Genomic DNA, 25,632 nt, shown 5'->3' on the forward strand with positions numbered 1-25,632 from the left:
CACACACTTTCTGTAAAATGAGGCTCTTGGGAGGGATGTGGTTGAAATTCAATCTTTAATCATCAGTAAATACTGTACAATTGAGGCCAAAGCGACAATGAATGAAAAATATCGTCATCTTACAAACAACAAGATGACAGGGCCAAAATAAGCGGAGAAGTGGAGAATCATTCTCTCATTCCAGCAATAAATAAACAAGTACCTGCAGACCACTTGTGTGTACCGTGTACATCACATGTGGTGTCATTCCTTTGTAGAAACATGCACAAACACACACACACACACACACACACACAAAAGATGAATCCACTCAACACCTGTATGGCAAAGCAGGTTGTCCCATCTTGACAGGGTGGGCAAAAACCCCACCGAGCAGCACTCTCTCCCCCCAGTCCAACAGTTTGTTGAGTGTGCAGCTGAGCGGCGAAAGCAGGCCCTGCTCCTTCACTTCAGAGGTGTTGTGTTTCTCCTGCGAAGAACTCTGCTCCTTGTGCGCCTCCCCTGCATGCCGACTCAACGTCTTTGCCTCCAATTTTTCTGCCGTCTCCCTCTTGTGGACACCTCTGGACAAATCAGTGCTCTTGGCTTGCATGCTGTTGCAAGTCGTCGAGGGAGGGCACATCCCCAAGGGTGTCAAGGAGAGGCTGAGGCTTTTGCGTCTCTCCGAGAGAGAAGCAGAGACTGATTGTGGTTGTTGTGTGGGCTTTGGTGCTGGTTTAATTGATACGCAAGGGCTTGGATTGAAGGGTGTCTGGTTTTCCTGCTGATTATTATTATGAGTCCAAAGTTTCCCTGACAAGGAAATCTGTTGGTTTCCATTTGCGTCTGGATTTGAATGTCTCTGCTGGTAGAAATTCTCCCTGTGTGTTTGCATCTCTTCTGCTGATCTGTCACTGGTGACGCTGGCCTGATAATTCATGTTGGGAATCGTGGGAGTGTGGTTGTTACTGTTGTCGATCGATGGGAGGCTGTTGTCCAGCTGCTGGCTATGGAAGTCGTCACCAGAGGCCTTCTGACGCAGGGTGCCCTGGAAGTGCTGCAACTGACCCAGGAAGTTGAAATTGGGGGAAATGGAGGGTCGGCGCTCTTTCACAAACCTGCCAAGCAAGCCGACAGTGTGTGGGTAAAGACAGTTAAACACAAAAATACACTGATAACTACAATGGTCTTTGTTAAACGCTCTTTCACTTGGATAGCGGCCCAAGGCACTCAAAGCACTTCGCACTGACTTCTTATTCACGTTCTGATGACGCAACATCAGGGATGACCCGTTAAAGGGGAAGTCAATGGCAGCCATTTTGTCACTTTCTGTCGACTGAAAATGACATCACAGTTTCTCAGGGCTCAGGTAACAACCAATCATGGCTCAGCCTCAGAAAACAAGTGGGCTGTGATTGGTCGTTACCTGAGCCCTGAGCAACTGTGATGTCATTTTCAGTCAACAACAAGTGGCAAAATGGCCGCCCCCTAAGATGGCTAAAAACGGGTGGATTTTGCTACTTAAAGCGGAAGTCAACCCAAACGTATTTTTTTTCTAGAATATGTTCCCAGCAGGCCCACTAATTGAAACACGGCATTCTGATTAATTTTGCGTTTGTGGAATATAAGTTAAGCAGCAAAATGCACTCGTTTTTAGCCATCTCTGGGGGTGGCCATTTTGTCTTCTGTCGACTGAAAATGACATCACAACTGCTCACAACGACCAATCACGGCTGACCTGTTATCTGAATCTGAGCCGTGATTGGGCGTTGTGAGCAGTTGTGGTGTCATTTTCAGTGGACAGAAGACAAAATGGCCGCCGCTTTAACTCATATTCCACAAACACAATATTAATCTGAATGCTGTGTTTAGACAAGTGGGGCTGCATAGAACATTTTCTTGTAAAGAAAAATTTGGGGTTGACTTCCACTTTAAAAAGAAAGTCAAGTCATGTTCAATGCTACATACTGTAAGTGTTATAGGACACTAACGCAAACAGAGCCATAATATCACTAACACATTATGGTTTATATGATAGCTACAGTAGGTGTAAAATGTATGCAGTTCTACCTATAGGCGTGGTCCAGATCCATTCCAGAGCTATACATGATGTAGGCAACAGCCAGGGCCGGAGAGCGAGAGATTCCAGCTGCACAGTGAACCAGCACAGAGGCACCGGAAGACATCGCCGTGTCTGCATAAATTATGGATAAAGTGACTTATTTGTGTCCGAATGACATCACATGCTGTCCAAGTGGCAAGTCCTGACCGATAAAGCGTAGCGCCTGAGGAATCCAGGGCAGCAGGTCATCCCACAGGGAGTCATCGATAGGGATGCGGAGGTATCTGGAGCAGGGCAGGAAGGAAGGTCGGGGGCTGCAGCGGCTCACACTCAGCACATAGGAGATCCCAAGAGAGGCCAGGCGGTCCTGTACACACAATACATACAATCAATCATTAATATAATGCTTATATTTTTCTCAAAGTGAAAGGCAGTCTTTTAAAAGAAGTATGTTTACTGCATAGCTGTGACTCCTGCATCATGAACTGCTTTATTACCTGCGTCACATCGCTCTCTGCTCCCAGGTAGAGCCTTGGCAGGATGATGGACAGAGGAGGACGCTCTGTCTCTCCCTCCATGGACCAAACCATATCTGCAGCACAATAAACAACACATTCAATCATCGATTTATGCAAATCCTGATCTATAGTAGCAGAACAGTGTTTGCAGCTTTTTCTAATTTCCAATTATGCATTTCAGATGAAAAATGTAAAAAAAAAATATATATATATATATATATATAAAATTTGCATTTGAGAGCAGATGGGCTTCTCTCACTCTTCAGTTTGCTTTTTAATTTAGCAGGTTTTTATTTCCATTTTCTAGCTTGAAGTTCACCAAACAGTAGCAACTGGAAAAACATTGATGCTGCAGTAAGACATTTTCCTAAAGGGGTTGCATTGGGATTTTATTTTCAATAGGATAAAAGGTTTTGTTTATAAACATTCAGCACAGAGGAAAACTTGCACAAATGATTTCAAATAAGAAATAAATCATGCAATTACTCACTGTGATTTTTCTTTCTTCTAAAACTGCGTTTCTTCGTCGGGTGCAGTTGATGTCAGTTGCAGTTGTGCAGATTCTCTCAGTCCACGCCAGCGACGTCCTGTTTTCTCTCGCTTCACCCGGAGACTGATTCTAAACGATGAGCTCATCCTCTTACCAACAATAAACCTTGAGCGGTGATGTCATTTTCAGCCAATCGGCTCCGCGCTGGACATCCACACGCGCAGACGCACAAGAGTGATACATGCACCCCACTTCCCCCTCCTCCCCGCTAACAGGGATGCCTGCCGAGTGTGGAGTGGGCGGAGCGTGGCAGGCTGTCAGTGCTGCCTCATCACCACCACTCCGACATCTATATGCAAATTAGGGCGGCGCAGCTGCATTTTTCACCACTCGGCCAATTCTATCCGAATCAGATGACCACGGAAGTTGCACACATAGCTCATTGCATTGAAGTGTATTGTTGTGCCGCTCAGCAATTGCGCACATGCAATGCTGCATGCTCGCTGCATGATGTCATATTATCTGTCGTACTATTTATTGCTAATACACAAGTAAAGAAGGTAATGTCACATGAGCTCATAACCACGGATTAGAGATTGAATTAGAGAAAGGATATTAAAAGCAGTATCCATATACGAATCAGACATGACCAATACAGTAATCAATCAATCCAATGAGATTCAATACAGCAACATACCAATTAAACAATGTATTTGTTGTTGTAATTGGGCAGTGTTGCCAGATGTAATAATGGCGTTCCCCAGTTTACAACATGTTTTGCTTTTCAAATGCTGTGCAATGAACAACTTTGCGCACCACAATTTAAAAAAAAGAACAAAAACGGACACTCAATCACCGGCGTACTTACTGCTTTTTTTATGGGGGCGGGGGTAATTGTTGTATATTTATGTCCAATACTTTTTCTGTTTTCACACGAATATTTCCAATAATTATAATTATGAAAATTATTTTGTCACAAGCAGAGGTTTGTCTGGCCCCTCACCTAGGATGCGTTTGTTCTCAATATTATTCACAGAACATCCCTGAATGTGTCAGCTGAGCTAAGGCTCCAGCTCATCTGCAATCCTGAGGACAAGTGGTAAATAAAATGTTTGGAATTATGATGAACACACGGCCGTATCATGAATAAAACAGGGAAAATAAGTATTTGTTTTAGTTTTTAGGTATGAATTAAAGAAAAAGCACATTGCATGTAGATCTTTCCTCCATGGTTGTTGCTGACTTTAGAACACAAAAATAATGATTTGTCTAGTGAGTTGTTTTCTCATTGAACCATTGCTCTTGTAAAGTGTAGCGTTATACTTTAGTATAGAATCACTAAAATTAAGACTTGACATCATAAATTACCGGCTTTTGTGCATTTGAATGTCTGACCACTGCTGAACTATTGTTGTTTCCAGTACTTTGACATTCTGTTCTATTCTGTTGCCGAGGACACAATGATGTCATGCTGTAAGAGTGCAACAGTGAACACATGAAGCGTCATGTCTGATATATGGCATAGTTTTACTTTCACATTTTTCATTACAGAGTAAATCTTAATTCTAACACAGGTATTGGACATTTTTAACATCAATACATGAGGCTGCATTAGCTAGTGGATACTGCATAGACACACACACACACACACAAGCACACACTCACAGAATGACCAAAAAACAACTAGGCTTTCCACTACAATGTTTTGTGATTTCTGTGCAGCCACAGATTGTAATGTGACGATGTCTCCAAAATGTCTAAAGGATTTCTTATTACCAGCTTCCAGCCTCGCTCAAGCTCTCACATAAACAGAGTACGCTGTAGTTATAATGGACTGAACTCTAGTACACGTCCACTGCATCACTACTGTCGCTGTGTGCAAAGAATATCAAAGCTGTGAATGTGTGAATAGAAATATTTGGAGCTGTACGGATTGTTGGATTGCTCGAAGAAAAAGGGGCCCTGCTCCCTGATTGTTGAAAAAGTGTTTATGCAGCACTTATTGTGGCAGCGCATTTCTCCATTGAGAGTAAATTCGGGATGTACAAAGGAGTTGTACATCAAGTCAATATAGTACTTAGGATCATTAGGACCGTTTAATCTGATGGCTAAAGAGCACGTTTGAATAAATCATCCTAAGTGATGATTTTTTTTTTTTTTTTTTTTTTTTTTTAAATGGAGGCTTGTCTCAAAAAGACAATTAGGCATCACTTCAAAAACAATGTTTAATTTGGACAGTAGAGCAGCTTATGTTCCACCTGGACATCCCTCCAGGCAGTTCGTTAAGAAAAGTCCTAACTGCTGCAACTCTGAAAATGTCGACCCTGTGTCAGTCACCTAACATCCCGTTTACTGCCACTCGTCTTACATGGGGTAGGTCATCTAAGCCAACAGCTCGATGGGAATGTCTATGAAAGCAATAAAGTAACACACTGCCACATATTTACAGACATAATCAACAAACAAACCATCAAGGTCATTGAAATGTGGGGCTACTCAGTACAGAGTCCCAGGAGAGGAATCTGATTATTCACACAAGGGGGCTCATGCTGGAGCATCTCACGGAGGATTCCAAAAGCCTTAAGTGCAATTTCACTGGCCTATGATCATGGGGAATGCTTGAAATTTGAATTCTGGACCTTCAGGTCTCCCTTCATTATTGGACCCGACATGGGCCACGAGGAACCACTTGTGTATGAGTGTGTGTGCGTCAATGTGTGTGAATTTGACAGGAGACAATTGGTCTATGTGTATGATGGATTGAATACTCCCATTTGTCTTCAAGGAATGATCGACCAATTCATTGAAAATAAATCAACACACCTACGCGCACACACACACACTGTACATATAGCATCAGTAATACAGAGCAGCCAGAATAAAGCAGAATAGGACCACAGCACACTGTGGGATACACACACACACACACACGCACATACACACGGGCGCGCACACCCCCGCGCGCACACACGCACACACACACACACACGCACGCACGCACGCACGCACACACGCACACGGTCCTGGTCGCACACACATCAGCTACACAGGTAAACACCATAAAGAAAAAAACGATAATGTAGCATTATGTTAATAAACAAATTGAAGATGAACTTGAATTAGAATAATGACAATAATATGGTCACCGCTTCTAACAGTGACTGCTTTTTCCCTTATGTAGGTTACACACTTTTTTTTTTTTTTGTAATAAAGAACCTTTGTTGGTAGGAGGAAGAGAAGTGTGGCGGGAGAGGGGAGGGCTCGCAGGTGGGGGAGGTGGGAGTACTGGTCTTGATAAAATTCTGGAACTCTGGATATTCTAGAACTGTTGGGCCAGCAACTCGCAGAGACGCCTTGACACAGAGTCCTTGCTGCAGCGCAGAGTCAGTCGGTACATCTGCGCACGCACAAATCCACATAGACATTGTATTGTATTCAAATGAGATGACAATGTACGAATCATAAAAGTAGTTGAACAAAACATGAATATTCCACAACCAAGCAAAAAAAAAAAAAAAAATCTTAAAGGGATTTTGTGCCACTTTGAGAATGCCGATTTCGCTCAAGATTCTACAGTGTGAGCACTTCAATTGTTACAAGTGGAATTTAGCAAAGACTTCTAAAATTGTACAGTCTTAGTGTGGCACAAGGTTGAGAACAAGGGCTGCACTGCGACTCTGAAGAGAAGCGTGACTACCGTCAGTGGTCAGGAGTTGTCTGGGAGAGTTTGCCACCATTATTATAGACACTTAAGTTGGTGGGTTCGCCACAGCAATGACACGTCGTAATTACAAGACAGCAGGCGTTTTATACCGACACTTGAAATGCATGGTCTGCACACCAGCTGGATTTTTGTCATGCATTTGAATAAGCAAATGGATAAAACCACAATGGAAATTTGGTTCTTCTACCTACTCTAATGGACAATTTGGCACCTTTTATTGTACAACTTATTTCAGTTGTGCTCATTGGGCTTCAATGGTGAATCATAAAACTTGGGATAATTAGATTGCAGGAGAGCAGGTTCTAGTATGTCTGGACAGAACAAGAGCGACTCGCAAAGGTGTGAAAATACATTTCTGAGGAGGAAAGGGTACGCCTCCCTTGAGACCCCCCTTACTGTGTCTTCCCCCCAAGCTGTTTCTCTGTTTGACCATACAGCCAGGCGTGTCTGTGATATGTGTATGCTGCCTTATCACCATTTTGGCTGTCTGACCTATTCACAAAGATTGGAAGTGTTTTTGTCTTAAAATATTTATTTCAGGGGAATTTGCTTTATCAAAAAGAGTGTTTATTTACCCACAGTAGTTACTGGTAATTGCTGCAAAAACAACATTTTAAATACTGTATACTGGTAGGATTCAATTACTGCATTTAATCTTTGTGGAGGTTTGTTTGAAAGCCTTTTTTTTTTTTACATTTTTATTAAAATGCCTTATAATTTTCCAACAAATATGAGGTGTTGTACAGCCTCAGACAAATTTTAGGTCAACCAACCGCAGTTTCGTACAGAACTGAAATGATAACTGTAGCATGTACCTGTGCTTGGGCATTGGGCTCCAGCCTTAGCAGACAGCCAACTTGCTGACCTTTGGTCTGGATCACTCCAGCAGACACGTAGTTCTCTGGGTTTGGATCGACATTGTCCAGCAAGGCCGCTCCTAATCCCAGTAGCTACAAGCAAGCGTACCACCACAAACATTACACTTGATGTGTGAGTGCTGAAAAGCTCAGAGTTATCAAGAATCTTAGTAAAAGCAGCGCGGTGCAGTTTTGACTAAATTTGTCCCCAAAACTTATGGAGATACACATAGTATGGAGACAAAACAACCTTCATGAGGACACACAAAGAGAATATCGACATACCTTCGCCTTGAGTACTTCCGTGTCCATGCTATGGTTGGCCTTGAAAATCTTTTGTGCTTCCTGCTGAGGCCTGAGGGCAGTAAACACAAAAGCTTTATTAGTAAACCTAAATATAGTGAAAAAAAAATCCTAACTGGCCCCAAACTTACTGGCTAAGTTGTTTCCAACGCTGGAAGAAATCATTTGAGGACATTTCAGTTGGCTGGAAGAATTTGTTGATGGTGACGGGCAGCTTGAGGGTCAAGTTTTGCAGCGCTCCTCCATATCTGTCAGACACAATTTAATACATTGCATTGCTTGTCTAACACAAAACGTTAACATGCTAAATGAAAAACTTGCCAATTCTTCACTGATACAAGACCACGCAATTGTGCTTAAGTGTTATTTTTCACAAAAGGCATTCAAAGACCTTTTTTTTTTTTTTTTTTACATTTTTGACAAGTAGTAATATAATGATGACAGTTCAAGTCTTTACAGAAAGAATTGTGGTCGTATGTTTAAATACCGCTGTAGTTTTATAGTTTGACTTAGAGCTCACCTGAACTTTATGTTAAGAAGTGGAGCATCGGAAAAGTCAGTCAGACACTCGATGTTGAGGACCTGCTGGATCTGGGCACCTCCCTCTACCAGTGGTTCTACTGGTTTGGTTTGAACGTTAAGCTGTGACTTGCTGTCAAGGAACATTAAAAAGATGCTACACAGGTCCAAATACCTCTGACTGGAAGCTAGACTAGATTTTTATCAGCAAGGAAGATTTTTAATATAAACTCAGCCCTTAGAAAACTTGCTAAAAAAAATGTTTGCCGATTCAACACCATATGGGGCAGGCAACAGTTAATGCATTTTCAATCAGGACGTATTCTTTAGCAAAGGCAAAATATCATGCTGGTCCAAATGCATCTCGTCTAAAACTTTTGTACAACCAGTGTCCGTCGACATTCAAGAGAAATGGAAGGATATGAGACTGGAGCTCTCCAGGACAGCTGACTGTGGTGGTGAAGCTGGCAAACTGCACTGACGTCTTGTTCCCATAGAACAAGTACATTCTCCCTACGAGAAAGACACAGCTTGTTTATTAACAAATAGCGAGCAAGGCCAAGAAATCAACTGACCTGTATTTGGTTTCTATGTATAATCAATACAGTTATAGTTTTATAATTGTCAATAGTGGCTACATTTACATGGACAACATTTCTTTAAGCGATGACAAATCGGATTAAAATAATGATTGGATGCACTATTTTCATGGACACTACAAATATTGATCCGCATTATTACAAATACAAATTATTTGACATGCTCAGATTGACCAAATATATCGGAAATAGTAGTAGAAGAAGAAGCCGTAGTGGCAACAGTGTCAACAAAACATCGCTCCATCCATTTCTACTTTAAACTTGATGTCTTTTGCTCGCTCTGCTTCTACTAGCTTCCGGGAATAACAGAAACGCGGATACTGACGTCACAGACATGCGCGGTAAAGACGGCTTGTTCCAAAATTTTGGAATAAGTGTTTTCATATGCGCCAAACAGGTTATCAATGGGCATAAACTCCCCTTTTAAAAGTTGACCTCATTTGATAGTCTCATAAAAAGTCGAACTGAAAAGAAAATGTGTTAAGTGATATGTTGCGATGACGGAAAGGCATAGATGGGTGGAAATTTGATGGCACTGCATTAGCCTAAGCAGTGTTACACACTGAAGAGAACCAGACCGCGCCTCTTTTGCCCTTTTCAAGCAGCTCCATTACTCACCAAGATTTTGACGATATTCTGACTTGATGCCAATCTGTAGGAGCTGATTCTCAAATAAAACACCATTGTTCTTGCACACAAACCTGTTGAATGAAAAAAGCTTTAAGTGACACTTTAATGAACTGGACAGACACTAGAAAATCAATGATATCCAGAATCCCCCCCAAAAAAGCAATATCCACACCAAAACAATAAGACAACACCATGCTATTCACGGTCTGGCCTGGTCCCAATTCCATGCTAAAATTAAATAAAATTATTCACCCTTTGAAGATGGAGGCATTGTGTTCATAGAAGTGGAGAAGCAAAATCGCAAGCCGACTTCATGCTTTTTAACCATAAATACAATACAGGTACCCTTGTGTGAGTGGCAGTCCCTCCCCCCCAAAAAACACCTTCACTTAATCCATTTGATGCTCAATTAACACAAGCCTCAAGATTTCAATCTCTAAGTTTTTGTGGCACTTTAGGTGTATTTTGCTACATTGGAATGATGATAACGTAAGGTGGATTTCATAATCTAGTGGAGAAACTTATTATTATTCTTTTTTGACGAGCCAGCTAAACGCTTCCTGTGGTAATCATGCAGAGCCGTCCGGGCAAACACAAAAGAACAGAGCTTTAAACAGAGAAAGAGCTTACTTGTTAAGGAGTTCATCAGCCTCAGACAGAGGGGGAGCAGGATCCTCAGAGGGAGGAGCAGAGCTGAAAGACCACAAGATAGCGCAAGGATGTAGACAGCCCACAGAAGAGAAGAGTGAGGTGTACGACGAAAAGAAAAAGGCATCCACATGCGCAATGTGGCAATGTGATGAAGATTGGTTAAGAACATAAGAAGAAAAAAGAAAAAAAGAGATCAAATGCAAAGATGGTTAGTTACAATGTCCAACCACGGTTTGTAAAAAAACAAACAAATAAGGATTATTACAAACACCAGCAGTATGTATTTGGACATTTTCTATTGTTTTGGTTGAATATTCACAATAAATCAAGGACACTGACTGCACTGTACTGTAATGCAATTTAAGCTTAGGCTTGACTAGGTCAGAATTTGTACATAAACGTGCAACACAGACAATACCCTAAAAAGACACGCACAACATTAAATCGGCACTTTATAGGTTACGCATTTGAGGGTTAAAGGACAGAATCGGATTCCAAAAGAAGAGAAAATGAATGACTTTCCAAATACATTTTGACTGCACTCTACCACAGGCACAGTTCACATGATTCAAGCAGTACAGTCAACATAGGCTACAGATATGCAGTAGCTTGATGCCATGAACTTGTTTGGTATGCAAAACATGTTTACATCCATGAGTGTGTGTGATTTCTTTTCTAGTGTAACGTTACTGCACATTTATAGATGCATCAAATCACTAAATCTTGTTTACTTGACGGATTGTCTGTGATACTTTGCAACATAAAATGTTTGTCCTGCGGTCTCTTTACAAATACAGTAGGTCAGTGACCAACACAAAAATATTCAACAAAGTGCCAGAGTCAATTGTGGCAATAATGTATGACTTAAGCATGTATATACCTACTCTTAAAATGCCAACTGGTCTGGTGGATATCTCAACTTACATACAGACAGTTTCATTTTTTTCATTTTTTTATGCTGATCTAAGTTGAATGGTTGAACAAGCTACTCATATTAACAAGACTACAAAATATTGTATCAATGCCATTATGACAGTATGGAGATGTCATAATTGTGGTTTTCCAGCTAAGTCTGTAGTTTACTACAGGGCCCTTACTCCGAGTCACCAGAACCCTCCACCAATAAGGAGTCAGAGGTCTCGGTGGGCTGTTCCAGATCTCTGTCAATGTCCAATCACAGTATAGGACAGAGGACAGACACGCATTCAAACCAAAACACACACGCGCCCGCAGACACACACGCACACAGGAAAATGGAGAGAAGGAAAAGAGAGGAAAAAGACGAAAGACAAGTCACATACACAGTAAGTTTGAAAAAAAAGAAAAAGAATAGACAAGTAAAGAAAAACCTGCCAACCAGGGAGAAGAATAGACATGAACTGTCACCAACACTTTGACTTCATGAAATTTAATTCGGATTGCATTTACAGGAGGCGTTATGAACATTTGACTTATGAACGTTCGCAGATATGAACAAACGCTGACTGATGTCCATAAATATCATAAATGTTCGTAAAATGCCATGTTTTTAATCGCACGCCAACATCATACTGCTCAGAACTGCCGCGGCCCAAGCCAAGCAGCACTGCTCCGTACGTGGATTAACAAATGTATGGCTGGAACCACTTTACTGTCAAGGGTAACCAACTATCAACAGCAAATTAACAGGTATATAAGAACCAAGAGCGCAAATGATACAATAGCTACACAGTAAGCACATACGATGGGTCCGAAAACTGGAAATGAATGTTATCGCATACATCAGCCGGGAGGCGGAGCCTATAAGGTCAAATGTATATTAATGAATAGTGCATAAAATTATTTCTGATATCAGCAATATTTCTATTTGTTTACACCAAAGAGTACTGAATTTTGGGTTTAAGATATGTACAATAAATATTTTCAAAAGTTAATTTTTTTTCTGTTGTTGTCTTATTTTTTAACCAATTTAGCTTTGCCAAACGCATTCAGGAATAGTTTGATTATAATTTTTACACTTAAGTTTATATCGTGATATACCGTTACCATGAGGGGATTACATTTTTAGGCCATATTGCGCAGTCGTAATAGATTGTTTTAGAATTGGGTTGGAATGAGTGGAGAATTCGACAGATCTCAAATTTCCAAATACACTTTCGTCCAGGTTGGCAGGTCCAAAAGACAAATATAAAGAGCGTTAAACAACAGTTTGTCAACCAGCAGACAAGCACAACAAGTTGAAAAGCAGTCTTTAACGAACAGACATATAACAAACACCAAAACCAATCACATTAAAACACATTAAAATGAGTGTAATATTTCGTTGGCTCAAAAACTGTGCCCCCGCCGAGTATGCAAGTGCCTTTTAAAGCCCTTTAGCAACAAGGTTACAACTGTCTTCATCTAGTTTACATCCAAAACCTGATATAACCACAACACCTTGGATCCAGCATCAATGTAATCTCACCAGTACAGCTAGAATTATACAGAATAACATTTCTTAGCCTGTCAAAAGTTTTGAGTTGACAGATGAAAGGAGATACTGTCAGGTTTTCAGATGTTATTTGTATTCACTTGGACTCCAACTCTGGACAGAATTACAACAGGAAATAATATGAGCCCATCCAAGGTTATCTACCATCCGTAACCTTGGTACTTAGGGACATGTCAACACACAGAGAGGAGGTAGCGGATTAGTGAAGGTTTAGCTCTTCAATTGGCTAACCAACAGCACACGTTGACATTTGCTCTACAACCTGATAACTTAAATAAAGCGGCTCTGAAGCAGCGCCAATTGAACATCCTAACAGGCACAAATGGATTCTACGTGTGTTCATTAGGATGACCTTCACCTTAGAAAGCCGTCATCGTTAACTGCAGCAGAGGGTGCAGCAGGTCCTGCTTCAGAGAACACATCCACCAATAGGCTGCCAGCACTGGTTGGAGCAGTGCCAACTGGAGGTCCAGCTCGAATCCCAAGGAGGTCTGCTGATGGTGATGGGGTGGACTGGAAGAAAAAGTACACTTGCATGAGAGCCAAAATGATTCATTGCAGGCTGACCAGCAGACAGTCGACTTACAGCATTGGAGGCAGCCATTGCTGATGTGTCCGGACCCCGTTCACCACCTCCGTTCAACTCCCCGCCCTCCCGTTTGCTGTCCTCCAGGTCTGTTACAGACACAGCACCAGGCCCCTTTTTCTTCTTCAGTTTAGCCAAAATTGAGGACTCCCTCTCAGGGAAAGGAGGCATCTCCTCCAGAACAGTGGCCTAGGAGAACAAAAACAAAATTCATACTATGTCGAGACAGTAACTACTCTGACAGTGCAATTATAATTTATAACAGTGCTCAGTGGTAGACAGAAAAGAGGCACCTCAGTGGTAAGCCCGGGTACAGTTTGGTGGCCTGAGAACAATATCTGCAGATGTGGTCCTGATGACTAGTTGTGCCATGGGTCCAAAATCGGCAGATTGTGCCAACTGGGTTGGGAATAAATCCCTACCTCAAGTGGAATAATTTAAGTATCTTTGACCAAGGTAAAATCCAGACAAGTCTATCATGGTAGTGCTGACGCAAAGGGCTTTTAGGTTCCCATCCACAATTATGGTCATGAGATTTTCAGTGGTGACCAGAAGGATAAGGTTGCAGATAGTCAACAAAAGAAGCGGAATATGATGATTAAAGATGTGTTCATTAGCAATGTGAAGTATAAATGTCTGTTTGTAACGATTGAACATTTGGGAAACAATGCAGGACACTGAGCGTAAAAAAAAAAAAATTAAAACTGTTTTGCCCCTATTTGAAACAGTAGCGTTAGGCGAAAGTCAACCCAAACATATTTTTTTCAAGAATATGTTCCCAGCAGGCCGACTAGTTGAAACACGGCACTCTGATTAATTTTGCGTATGTGGACGTAAGTTAAGCAGCAAAATGCACTCGTTTTTAGCCATCTCTGGGGGCGGCCATTTTGTCTTCTGTCGACTGAAAATGACATCACAACTGCTCACAACGACCAATCACGGCTGACCTGTTATCTGAATCTCAGCCGTGATTGGTCGTTGTGAGCAGTTGTGATGTCATTTTCAAGCGACAGAAGACAAAATGGCAGCCCCCAGAGATGCTAAAAACGAGTGCATTGACACTTATTCCACAAACGCAATATTTATCAGAATGAGCTGTTTCAACTAGTGGGCTTGCATAGAACATATTATTGAAAAAAAATGTTTGCGTTGACTTCCCCTTCAATTAAGTCTGGAGCTTTTCACACATGTATACTATTAAATAAAAAAAAAAACAGAATTACCAAGACATCTGTACTAGCAATAGAAGAGAGCTTCAAATACTCCACGGCACGCTGCTGCAGCTCCACATCAGAATTGCGAATCTGGCTATCGCAGCGAAGAACCTCCTGAATCGTAGCCTTGGTCTCCGGGAACAAGTTGATAAACTTGATGTAGGCTGACAACAGCAGGGCACGAGTCGGCACAGAGCATAGGTGGAACTTGGAGTGAAGAAGGTTGAACTGGACCAGGGGACTGGATAACAACAAAACACAACAAGTTACTTTTTATCCTGCCAACTGAACATTTTGTTGCATAGCAACATACCTAGAACGGGGGTCACCAGCAATAAGGTTACCAAACTCTCCAAGAATGTAGCCTCCAACTTTCACCATGTTCTCATGACAGGCGGGGGCTTGCAAGGCCTGGAAGAAACAGTAATTTAATTTTCTGTCAGTAAATTACTAAATGCAGTGCCAAGTTGGACGTCGTGTAATGTACATGTGCTCTGCATTTTTCTTTTTTTTTTTTAGTAATGACACCATCACTTGCAACACTGTGCATGAATTAATAAATGATGACGAGGATACTGTTTGAAACATGTTTATCAATGTGTCATGAAATTGATGAGAAATAACAGGTATAAGCAGCAGCACCAAACTAACTTCATCATTTTTCTCATGCATCAATCTTCACAATGTTTATCAAAGTAGGAGTACCTCAAAGACCGTCTTGGCGGCATAGCCTTGCACATCATCACGGTTGATGACAATCTGGATGACACGGTACCATACCTCTTCACTGACATAATCGCCAGCTATGCGGATGAGGTTGAGAATGGTGTCGACGTACCAGGAATAATCGACAGCATACTTCTCGGCCAGGATAGCTACTTTGAGCACCTGAAAGACAAAACACAGCTCAGACATTAGATAAGATTGTTTTGACAACATGTCTGAATCAAATTAGATTTTGTTTTGAACATGCACAAATAGGATTTGTGTCAATCTACGTATAAGAAACTACTGCATTGCTGCTGTCCAGAATGGATGGATTCATACGTTTGGCGCTTCCAAATTTAAAAAAATAAAATGTGCAATTGTAATACATCAACTGAAAAAATGTCAGTATGCAAATACGGCACAAATTTAAAGCACATTAATCTTATGTTGTCAGTTTCACACACCATCTCCTCCCTGATGGAGTAGTCTGCTGTTTCAAGATAGCTGAGCATCTCAGCTACAATCTGCTTGGCATTGCTGCGATCACACATGGCGTACAGCAGATCTGCTGCCCTTTGTCGAACACTAACATCCCGCTCAGTCTACAGAAAGACCAAAGAACAACAATTGGTGAAAAAACAAAAGATGGGAAAAGGGTGGGTACAGAATTCTAAAGTATTAACACGAGTGGACTTCCAATATTGTTCAGTTAGTTATCATGTGTTATTTCTAAATCCAACTGTGCATTGTTGGAAGCTGAAAAAAGGTGCATAAACTGATTAAGTGTGTGATCAATCACCTTGAGCGCGTTTATGACAGTCTCAATGTGCGTCTTGACTGCTTCATGAGAAAACTCTGAGCTGGCCAGCGTACACATGCTTTCCAGAGCCAAGTAGCGCAGGTTCGTCTCTCGGTGCTGCAGGAACTGACCCAGCTGGTTACAGGCTCGCACGAGAAGATTTGGCTCACTTCGGAACAAAAACATATGCCAAGAAATATACGTTTTAAAATTTGAAATTGAAATTATGTCCACCAGTAATTATGGCAATCCATGTCTTTTGATCCACTGACGTCAAGTGGAGGATCCAATTGCTCACCTGTCATAGTGGATGATAAGGGAGATAGCCTCAAAGAGGATAGCATTCTTGGCATTGGAGTGCTGTACTTTCTTTGACTTGGGGGGCTCCTGTGCCTTGTTGAGGATGGTTTCCAAACACTCCACCAGACGGCCCTTCACTGCGCCATCTTCAGGCGGGGGATAGCACTGCAGCAGGCGCAACAGCTTACAAGACAGCCACGGTGCTGGGACAAAGTAGTAGGTGTAATCTTGTAGGTCGGTGGAGGCTGATGAGACAATCTAAAGAAGCGCAAGACAAAATGTCAAAAGCTTCCTTCATTTGGAAATATTAACACATCAAGAATAGTATTATACTGAACTGCCATTGTGAATTGCCAAGTGCATTCAAAGACATCAATTCATCCATCTATTTAAGTCAGTACTGTCAGTATTGAGAATCTGTTCCCATTCTCCAGGCCTGCTCCTTTTTTAGGTCATCCCGGCTGGTAAGAAAGCTGGCTGTGTTGAATGTACTTTTGGTCCCACAGACCGCAATGACATTGTACCATATTGTTTTTATTTGACAATACACAGCGTTGTGATTAGTGCGTAATGTAGTAGTACGTTCTGGACACCGATTAGCTATTGCAAACAACCTTCCTGGCCTGTTTTATTAATTTGTTTGAGTTGTATACAATATCTTGTTTGTACATGTTTTGTATAAGGGTCTTTGTTTAAATAAAGTTTACAAAAAAAAGATTGTCTCGCATCGCTGCCAAGAAGAAGAAGAAAGGAGGAGGATAAGAAGGACGAAGAAAATAGAAAGATGTAGAAAGAAGAAGGTCTGTGGGTCCTAAAATAGTGGTGACGTACTATAATTTAGCAATGACACAAGCGCAGTTAAAATAACGATGACGGAATGATAGACTGACAATGACAGGTTTGCTCGGCTTGGAATAAGAACAATGGACAGGCAGAATTTACTGACTTTACTGAATTGAATATATGGCTTGGCCTAAATAGAGTCGGGCTACTCAACACAATGTCACCACAAAATCATTAGCTATGGCTTACTGGCTTTACACTGCAGATTATATAGCAAGACATTTAATACATAAACTGCAAGTTTTCTAAAATGTTGCAGAGTACAGTATGTCCATCTTAACATCAATGTTGCAGTCTTCACCAAGGCTTAAGAAAACTATTGCTGGATTTACATTGCAGTCGCAGGCGCACATCCAATTCAAATTTATTCACATATAATCAATCTGATTCAATAATGTTTCACCCCTACATACAATGCAATAAGAATTAGGCCACATGTGAAAAAGCAATCGACTTGTTCTCTAAGAATTTGAGTTACATATGAAACATAGTGTGTTGTAGTAGTTAATGCTAATTACTCACCCTGCTGAGTCGAGACACTGCCAAGGAAACACAGGTCTTAAACTCATCTGGATTCTTCTGGCTCAAACAGGTGATAAGAGAAATGGCTGCTGTAACAACACCCTACAAATATATAAAAAAAAAAAAAACAAGAAACAAGGTTTACTTCTGACGTCTCGGTGAAGCAGATGACAGAAGCCACGATTTCAGCTAGAAGAATTATGAACGCGCCCCATTTGCTGATATGAGTTGAATATAGTTAGAAATGAATCAAATCAAAGAGGGCAGCAGGCGATGAAACTGCGAGGAAATGGCTGGCTGGATGAATCAAGTCACCCTTTAGGACAATAATATGGAAAATGGGACTGCTAACTGCAGGGGAGCCAGATTGCTCCTGCCAATGTCCCCTTCAGTAAAGCACAACTCGACAATTGCTCGGGGCACTTTTTTGTGTGCAGTCCAATCAGCTCATGTCTTGATTCTGTGTGTGTGCGTGTGTTTATGTACATCGAATGCAATATAAGAGTGTGACAGAATCTCAGACAGTCAAATTAATTGCACTTCCCCAACAATTTAAAGTCGTGTACCGAATTAATGATTTTGGCTGACTCAGCAAAGTTTGCTTCATTCAACAATGCTCTTACCATGTGTTGGTCATTAAGAAGGTGCACCACACGGGATGTCCATTCCCCCATCAACACCAAGTCCGGAGAAGTTTTATAGAGCCGCAGTAGACACAGGGCAGCTGACTGCTTCACGCTGTCCATCGTATCACTACGGAAGACATTAACATTAGCATAATGTTAATTAAGTGTAGCATGTACGCTTAAGTGGCAAATGGAGTAACAGTTGAAACAAGTCACACTCACCCAGCGACCAAGATGCGAGGGATTTCACTGGCAAAGGCCTCAGCCATCTCACGGCTGCCCACGTTGGCAATGCAGTGAAGTGCCAGGCACATGAAAGTGGGGTTACGGCTGGACAGGTCATTTTTGATGGCATTGTTAATCAGACGGATCAGTTCACTGTTGCTGTTGACCAGAACTGAGATGAACAGGTAGCCCTGGAGAAATAGTGATTGGCTGAGAGGGAGATCGCAGCGCAGTAACACAGAGAAATATTTCCACTATTCTAACGCATTCTTAACATTTAATTATAAAAGATGCTTAGTGAAGATTGAACAGTAGATGGCGCCAAAAACGATTAGCACATGCAGGAAGCCGTATCCATGACAGTAAAAACAAAACAATCCTTTCAGAGGTCTGGTTTTGATAATGTAAGAATATAACAGATCGTAGAACAGAATAGAACATTTACAGTAAAGTAAGTCTATTTTTTTTATTTAAATACATTCTTTTTTTTAAGACCAAACCCTTTCAAATGTTTCTTGTGAAGATACTGGTACATGAACACTTGCAGCTGTCTAATGTTGAGTGTTGTTCGTTTTGTTTATTTCTTTTTTTTATTATTATTATTATTATTATTATTATTATCAAAAAGCATTGCAAGGCCAGACATAACAATTCCTCATGTTTAAACAGGTACATGAGAGGTTAGTGAGAGTAGGCTGCACAAAAGAATGTCACTTATTTTTTTACTGCATCAAGAAACGACATTGAAGGCAGGCACTAAGCCACATTTTCTTATAATCTCTTTCAATTTGCACCTGACTTGGACCAAGTTAACCGTTAATGTGGAACCCTGCATGAACTCAAGTAAGTACTTCTTTTTACACATGTTTGACCAGTTAAGAATGTCAAAAATGCAACATTAATCATCAAAGTCCAATTAATAATGGTTTTGCGATACCAACAGTCTCACCCTGGATTTCAGCACTTCCCTTATTTTTGATGGGATTTCAAAATCAGAGTTGAGCTGACCTACTGTAAAAGTTTATTCACGTTCTCTACGGTTAACACTATTGCCTTTGGTGGTGCGGCAGTCAACTCTGACCACTTCCAAAAGAGACTACTGACTCCACAATTCTGCTTACTCAATTTTTCCTGTTCCTGTCACAACGGTCAAAAACAAACAGTCAATATGGAAATGTTACATGACATGCAATGTATTATGACCAACAAGAAAAAGTAGGAAAACTGATCTGAAGTGTTGGCTTGCCCTTGAAAATAAAGAGCCGCTTAAGGTTACGGTATCTGGTTTATAAAAGTAGCTTCAGATTGTGAGGCCGTGATGAAGCCCTGTGAGTGGAGGGTAACACAAAGGTCTTTGATCCCCAGTTCTGTCAACACTAATGGTCAAAAACCTCTTTTTTTGGGAAGGAGGAGGGGGGGGACATTAATCATGTCTACCTTTCATGAAATTATACACTTCAGAACACTGATTTGTGCAATTATACTATGTTAAGTTTGAAAAAACGTGCTTTTGGTTTTACAGTTGGGATCATTTTTTAACACAACCCAAAAAAAAACTAGTTTGGTAACACAAATAATTGGAATAATTGTGTGTATAAATATGAGGCTGTTAACATATATATAATGTACAGTGGATATTTTAAAAAACGATGTACCCATGTTCAGATGCCAGGTTTTTCTGATGTTAGAAAATGAGACCAAGGTAAATTATTTCCAAGATTTTCCACCATTATTATAACTATGACTTGTGCAACTCAATTGAAATTTTTTTTTTATCTTTACAGTGGGAAGTAAAAATGAACAGCTGAGATCATGTGTTTGCACAAGTGTGCAAACCCTCCTATAATTGTTCAGAATTAATCAATCACAATCAAATTCACGTGAAATGGGAGTCAGCACACCCCTCCCTTTCCTCTGATTAACTCCAAATAAAGGTTATGTGTTCTAGTAGGCTTTCCCTGACATTTATTTTAGTCACATCTTAAAGCACAAGGTCCCCAGAGAGCTTTCATCGCATCAGAAGGATTTCAATGGTATCAGTCAGAGTAATGGTACAAAATAATTTTACAAGGCATTAAATTTATAAACCGTGGAACACAGAGTAGACACCTTCCATCTAGTGGAGAAAATAGGCACAACAATGACATTATCAAGAGCTGGACATCCTCCCAAAAGTGAGATGAAGACAAGAGAACTGGTCAAGGAGGCTGCCAAGAATGTGGCAGCACCATTCCATTAAAGGAGCTGCAGGAATTTCTGTCTAATGCTGGCTATTTAGTTACATGTCTCTTCCCTTGTTTGTTTTTCCTCATTTGAGTTGTGGAATGGAATCATTTTACTTGAACTAACTTAATTGACAGAAAAGTGAGCTGCTTGACAAAATACAGGGGGGCTCCTCCGTATACACTGAAGTTCCATCCCTACACAGTAGAGACGTTACCTGAATTTGTATGGAAGTCACTTGCGTTAATGCAGTAGCAAATGAATAATTAAATTAAAAGTTTTTTAAATTAAAAATTAAATTAAAAATTTTAAAAACACTTCTACTACTACCCTTTATTTTGTGTGTGTGTGTGAGGGGGGGTCAGACCCCCGTTTTTTGTGAAAAAATACTTATTGGCGGTTTATCCCCAGTTTTTTTTCTCCAAGAACTTTGGGGGTTTAAAAAAAAAATTCAATGCGTTAATATTGGGTGTCAGTTATATGTGGATTTAGCTTGGTCCCTATCCCCCACGAATTGCTGGGGTCCACAGTATTTCTATTATTTCCTACAGTAACCTTTGTGCCATATCCAAACAAATCTGAAGTCAACTTGAGGTGCCACTGTTCAGAAAAACAAATGCTCACGGAAACTTACAATCTGCTTTTCTGTATACTTGTTGGAACTCAGCAGGTTGACCGCCTCCATGTGTCCAAAGTCAATGTCGTGGCCAAGCAGGAAGATAAAGAGCAGCTTACAGACGTATTTCTTCTTGCTGTAGCCATCAAGAGCTTTGTCCCCTTTAAATTTGGAACGAATGTTGGCCAACTCTTTATTGATCCGCTTGATCTCGGCTTCCTTGCTTTTACCTGGTGTGTGAAAGACAGTGGTACAGTGTGAGGAATTTATTATGATGGATGGCCTTGACCATAAATGTTTAAAAAAAAAAAAAAAACTGGATGTTTTACATTTTGTTTCAAATTTCTGACATACAGTGAAGTGCAAAGGTCTTAGAAACCATTTAATCGTTTTTTTTAATTAAGCTTTTGCAATTCTATGACGAACATATATAAATGCAATGTCAGTGTTGTAATTGTGTTTGTTTGTCCATCTATTTGCTAGAAAGCAGGCTGTTTCCTGCTTTATAAAGTTTGATGGCTAGACTGGCTGCAAACATGATGATGTTTTGTATGGGGTGGACAGTTTTACATGTATTGAAGTCATCCTTTCCCCATGACCCTTCGCTGTAACAACTTTGCTGGAAAAGAGTTTTATATTTATGTGTGTAGTCCTGATACCTATAATCGACTACTCTACAACAGATGTTTAAATGGCTGCAGTGGAAGATGTAACACACAATAAAAGCTTGCAGTTGCCCTACATTTTTGCACTGTACTGGTCAGTAGAAGTACTTGCTTGAGTAAAATATATCTTCTATCATCTGTACAATGTGGAAATCAGCAACTTTTGGAACCTAAACCTTCTGTGTTTCTTGTTACTTGGGAGCAGATGCAAACCACTTGGGTTTAGTGAGTATTGACTTTAAAATGCTCACAATTTGAGCATTCCTTTTGGTGTTCATTACTAACCCGTTCATTACTAGCCAGGTCAATGTAGCGCTCTTCGACAACCAAATGCTTCAATTCATACATTTAGAAAAAGAGCTGGTAGCTATCATTCTATGTATTCAAGTATTCCTTCAATATATTCAGAATACCGATCAGATTAATACTGTCAGATGATGAAATAGGTTTTCACCATTTTATTGGCCCTGTGCAACAGAAAAAAACTGCAAATGGCTTGTTTGATCTATTTCAACAGATTGCATTAATAATAGTTTGACACCCTCCCCAAAAGACACACAGGGATTATTGTAGAAAGTTAACCTCAGTTATTTTCATCTGTTTGCCTGAACAAAGTCAGACATTTTTCTGCTTTTGATTTTTTTAGTGTTTTGTTTTTAGTTAGTACTCAAGGGCGACCTTAATGTGAAAAGTGATACCACATAATTTTCTCCAGTGACATCCACATACAGCGGCTGTTTTGCAAGAAGTTTAATGATTGGACGAGTAAAATAGAGTGATGAGTTCCCCACGTATCTGAGATGCATTTAAAAGAAATTATATAAAACTCACTGATGGAACAGTTCAAATCACTATTATCCATTCATATTCTGTAACACTTTTACTCTTAAAAAACTCATTCGCAGCCAACATTACCAGTTACGATGCATATTGACATCTATAGCTTTCTTTGGCACTGGAAGAGTCGCAAGTGAGCTGGAGCCGATTCCATCCGACTACAGGCAAGACTTCAAGTCAATTGCAGAGCAAAATCTCCAATAAATTATATTGTCATTAATCCTACTGATAATTATGTAACCTAAAACGAGTGACTTCAACACACTTGGCCTATAATGTGTAAAATAAGTTGGCCACCAATGCATACCGCTGAAGATGTGAGATCTTGTCTGGTGTTATCATGCCCCAAAAAAGAAACTAAATCCTACTAAACAGGTAGATTGTGGTTTTTATTAGTAATCAGTTAATTTTTTGCAACATTAACATAACTGGTGTACTGTAGTGGAAACGTTGAGTTCTTTTGTAGATGTAATTTGACAGTAACCACCCGCAAAATACACATTGGAATGTGTTAATGTTTTTGTAAAATGGCATGACACCAAAGAGGAAAGGCCAATGCATAGATTGCTATTCTGCACTTTAATAGTAACACAAACACGAAATTGCAACATTGCAACTGAAAAATTCTCATTTTGTTTGCCAGACTATACAATCTTTAAACAGATGGGGGTGGTACATGTTACAACCAGAAAACAAGAGAAACGTCAAACGATTTTATCAGATTTGGTGGATGGCTGCCAACAAGCATGCAAAAAAAGAAAAGAGAGAAAGAAAAAGAAAGGTCACTTACAATTCCTTATGTCCGAAATGAAAACAGCTAATCCGCGCATTCCATCTCCTTTCGACACAGCCGGCATTTTTGCAGGTTTTTATTCGGCCTGAAAGTGAAAAAAATCTGCTGTTGGTCAGCTTCTTCGATGAAGTGGACGATGGACAACTTGAAGTGTAGGACGAGCTAGCTACTTAGCACTGCCAGTCGATCGTAAAAAACTTTATAATTTAGTGTTTTCTGATGATGTTGCTTTGAGTATGTGGCAGGCTAGACGGCCCTGATTGCAAGGTTCGCTGGATGGCGGCGATCAAGACGAAGCACGGTAAATAAACCTTATCCCCGTTAACTGGCTCGTTTCCGCTTGCTATATGTCAAGCTATTTCATTCAATCCTTCTCTGGCGAGGATTAAACGCGAAGAACACGACACACGGACACAGTAGAAATGTACTTAACATTAACACCGCACACGGGCTTGATACCTTGCGGACGAGCGTAATGTTGGCAAAAACAGGGGGCGTTAATGAAAATACCGCACGAGAATACGCCGTTAAGTTGTCCTCGAGTCACAAGCAGCGTACAGCTAGCTCGACAGCTAGCTAGCTGGCTGGCTAGCGATAGCGTTCAAATGCTGCAATACATCACCGGTTGAGCGAAACAACAACAGTTATTGTTTGTTGTCAGCCACCGATACAAAACGTAGCCGTGCTGTCTTTAACGTGCGGTACAAAAGCGAAAGAAAGTATATCTTAGAATTTTTGCCGGTTCTAATTCTCCAAGTCTTTTACCCCGCTGCCTGGATCAAGCTCGTGACAGCAGCAGCACTACAGCGTGACCGCGCAACGCACTCACTCGGGCACGCGTACGCTCCCTCCACTATCTACACTACACACACTTAAACGTCCAAAGTCCGACCCGGGGGCTAAATGCGGCCCGCGTTCAAATTTCTACCGGCCCGCAGCCTCTGGCATAAATTAATAATGAGTGGGCCCGTCAGTTGTGTTGACCCCATACAAAATACACGTGTAAAAAAATACTAATTCAAGAAACACCCCATGCACTGGGACACATCATCAGTGATGTATCCGAGAATTTAAAAAAATATATATAAATATACACCTCTGTAAAGTGAAGTCCCTGTAAAGTGAAAATAAAAATGTGTTATAAATATGACACACCACAGAGAAGGGTGTTCTTAACAAAAATGCCACATTTCAATAAATAACACATTCACCAATTATATAAAAAAAAGAGGCTCCCAATTAGTGATGGACGATTCAATAATTTATTTGCGATATGATACTGATCACTTTTAGAGCTTCTAGGGCAGCAAAATCTAAAGCAACAGGCCACAGACCAAGTTTACAAACAAAATGTAAGGACTCTTAAGAGAAGACTTAGGTCACAGCAAAAGATGAGCCATACTGTCTTTTCCTACGTTTGAAAGGAGGCACCTTTTCATCTCGGCTTCTCTGTTTTCCACAAAAGGTAAGGACAGGTAGTAATAGAAAGGTAAGGAGATTTGACTATCTAAAGAGGGTGGCTGGTGCCTGGTTAGCACATCTGCCTCACAGTTCAGAGATTGTGGATTCAAATCCAGGCTTTGGCCTTTCAGGGTGGAGTTTGCATGTTGTCCTGTGTTTGCGAGGGTTTTCTCTAGTTTGTCTGGTTTCCCCTCACATTCCAAATATTGAGGACTCTAAATTGTCCTTGTGAATGGTTGTTGTCTATATGTGCACTACGATTGGCTTGCGACCAGTTCAGGATATACCCTGAATAGACGGACTTTCTGAACCAGTCCCAACCATTGACTCTGTCACCTATGACTATTTTGAGGCTTCAATAAACCGATAAGTAGCTGTTAGGCTTATTTCTGTTTAAAAATGTAATAGT

At 40.7% G+C, this 25,632-nt stretch overlaps 2 protein-coding genes across 6 annotated transcripts; both read right to left on the reverse strand.

The window, feature by feature from the left end:
* Window positions 1–36: 36 nt before the first annotated feature.
* Window positions 37–3,240, reverse strand: LOC147134775 (uncharacterized). The gene is made up of 5 exons (XM_086055877.1): window positions 3,050–3,240; window positions 2,539–2,633; window positions 2,249–2,408; window positions 2,050–2,173; window positions 37–1,097 (listed from the first exon to the last, which is right to left on the reverse strand). Exons 2-5 carry the CDS (start codon window positions 2,629–2,631, stop codon window positions 311–313), a joined length of 1,164 nt encoding a protein of 387 aa, XP_085912003.1. The 5' UTR covers window positions 2,632–2,633; window positions 3,050–3,240; the 3' UTR covers window positions 37–310.
* A 1,317-nt stretch (window positions 3,241–4,557) lies between these two features.
* ap2a1 (adaptor related protein complex 2 subunit alpha 1) lies at window positions 4,558–24,650 on the reverse strand. 5 transcript variants are annotated; one of them, XM_086054840.1, is made up of 22 exons: window positions 23,760–24,623; window positions 21,486–21,697; window positions 18,626–18,819; window positions 18,401–18,530; window positions 17,778–17,879; window positions 16,411–16,670; window positions 16,113–16,281; window positions 15,778–15,915; window positions 15,311–15,493; window positions 14,919–15,016; window positions 14,615–14,846; window positions 13,392–13,580; window positions 13,164–13,318; window positions 11,430–11,492; window positions 10,312–10,374; window positions 9,670–9,752; window positions 8,876–8,965; window positions 8,454–8,577; window positions 8,065–8,181; window positions 7,916–7,985; window positions 7,589–7,723; window positions 4,558–6,446 (listed from the first exon to the last, which is right to left on the reverse strand). In XM_086054840.1, exons 1-22 carry the CDS (start codon window positions 23,824–23,826, stop codon window positions 6,369–6,371), a joined length of 2,952 nt encoding a protein of 983 aa, XP_085910966.1. In that variant the 5' UTR covers window positions 23,827–24,623; the 3' UTR covers window positions 4,558–6,368. The 5 variants fall into 5 exon arrangements, with proteins under 5 accessions (XP_085910966.1, XP_085910967.1, XP_085910963.1 ...); XM_086054841.1 differs by lacking the exons at window positions 10,312–10,374; window positions 11,430–11,492 and having other exon boundaries at window positions 23,760–24,622; XM_086054837.1 differs by lacking the exons at window positions 4,558–6,446; window positions 7,589–7,723; window positions 7,916–7,985; window positions 8,065–8,181; window positions 8,454–8,577 and having other exon boundaries at window positions 8,781–8,965; window positions 23,760–23,847; window positions 24,528–24,650.
* Window positions 24,651–25,632: the final 982 nt, after the last annotated feature.

The sequence above is a fragment of the Filicampus tigris genome, chromosome 16, assembly GCF_054856515.1.
Source record: "Filicampus tigris isolate MCC_2025a chromosome 16, RoL_Ftig_1.0, whole genome shotgun sequence".
Lineage (NCBI taxonomy): Eukaryota > Metazoa > Chordata > Actinopteri > Syngnathiformes > Syngnathidae > Filicampus > Filicampus tigris.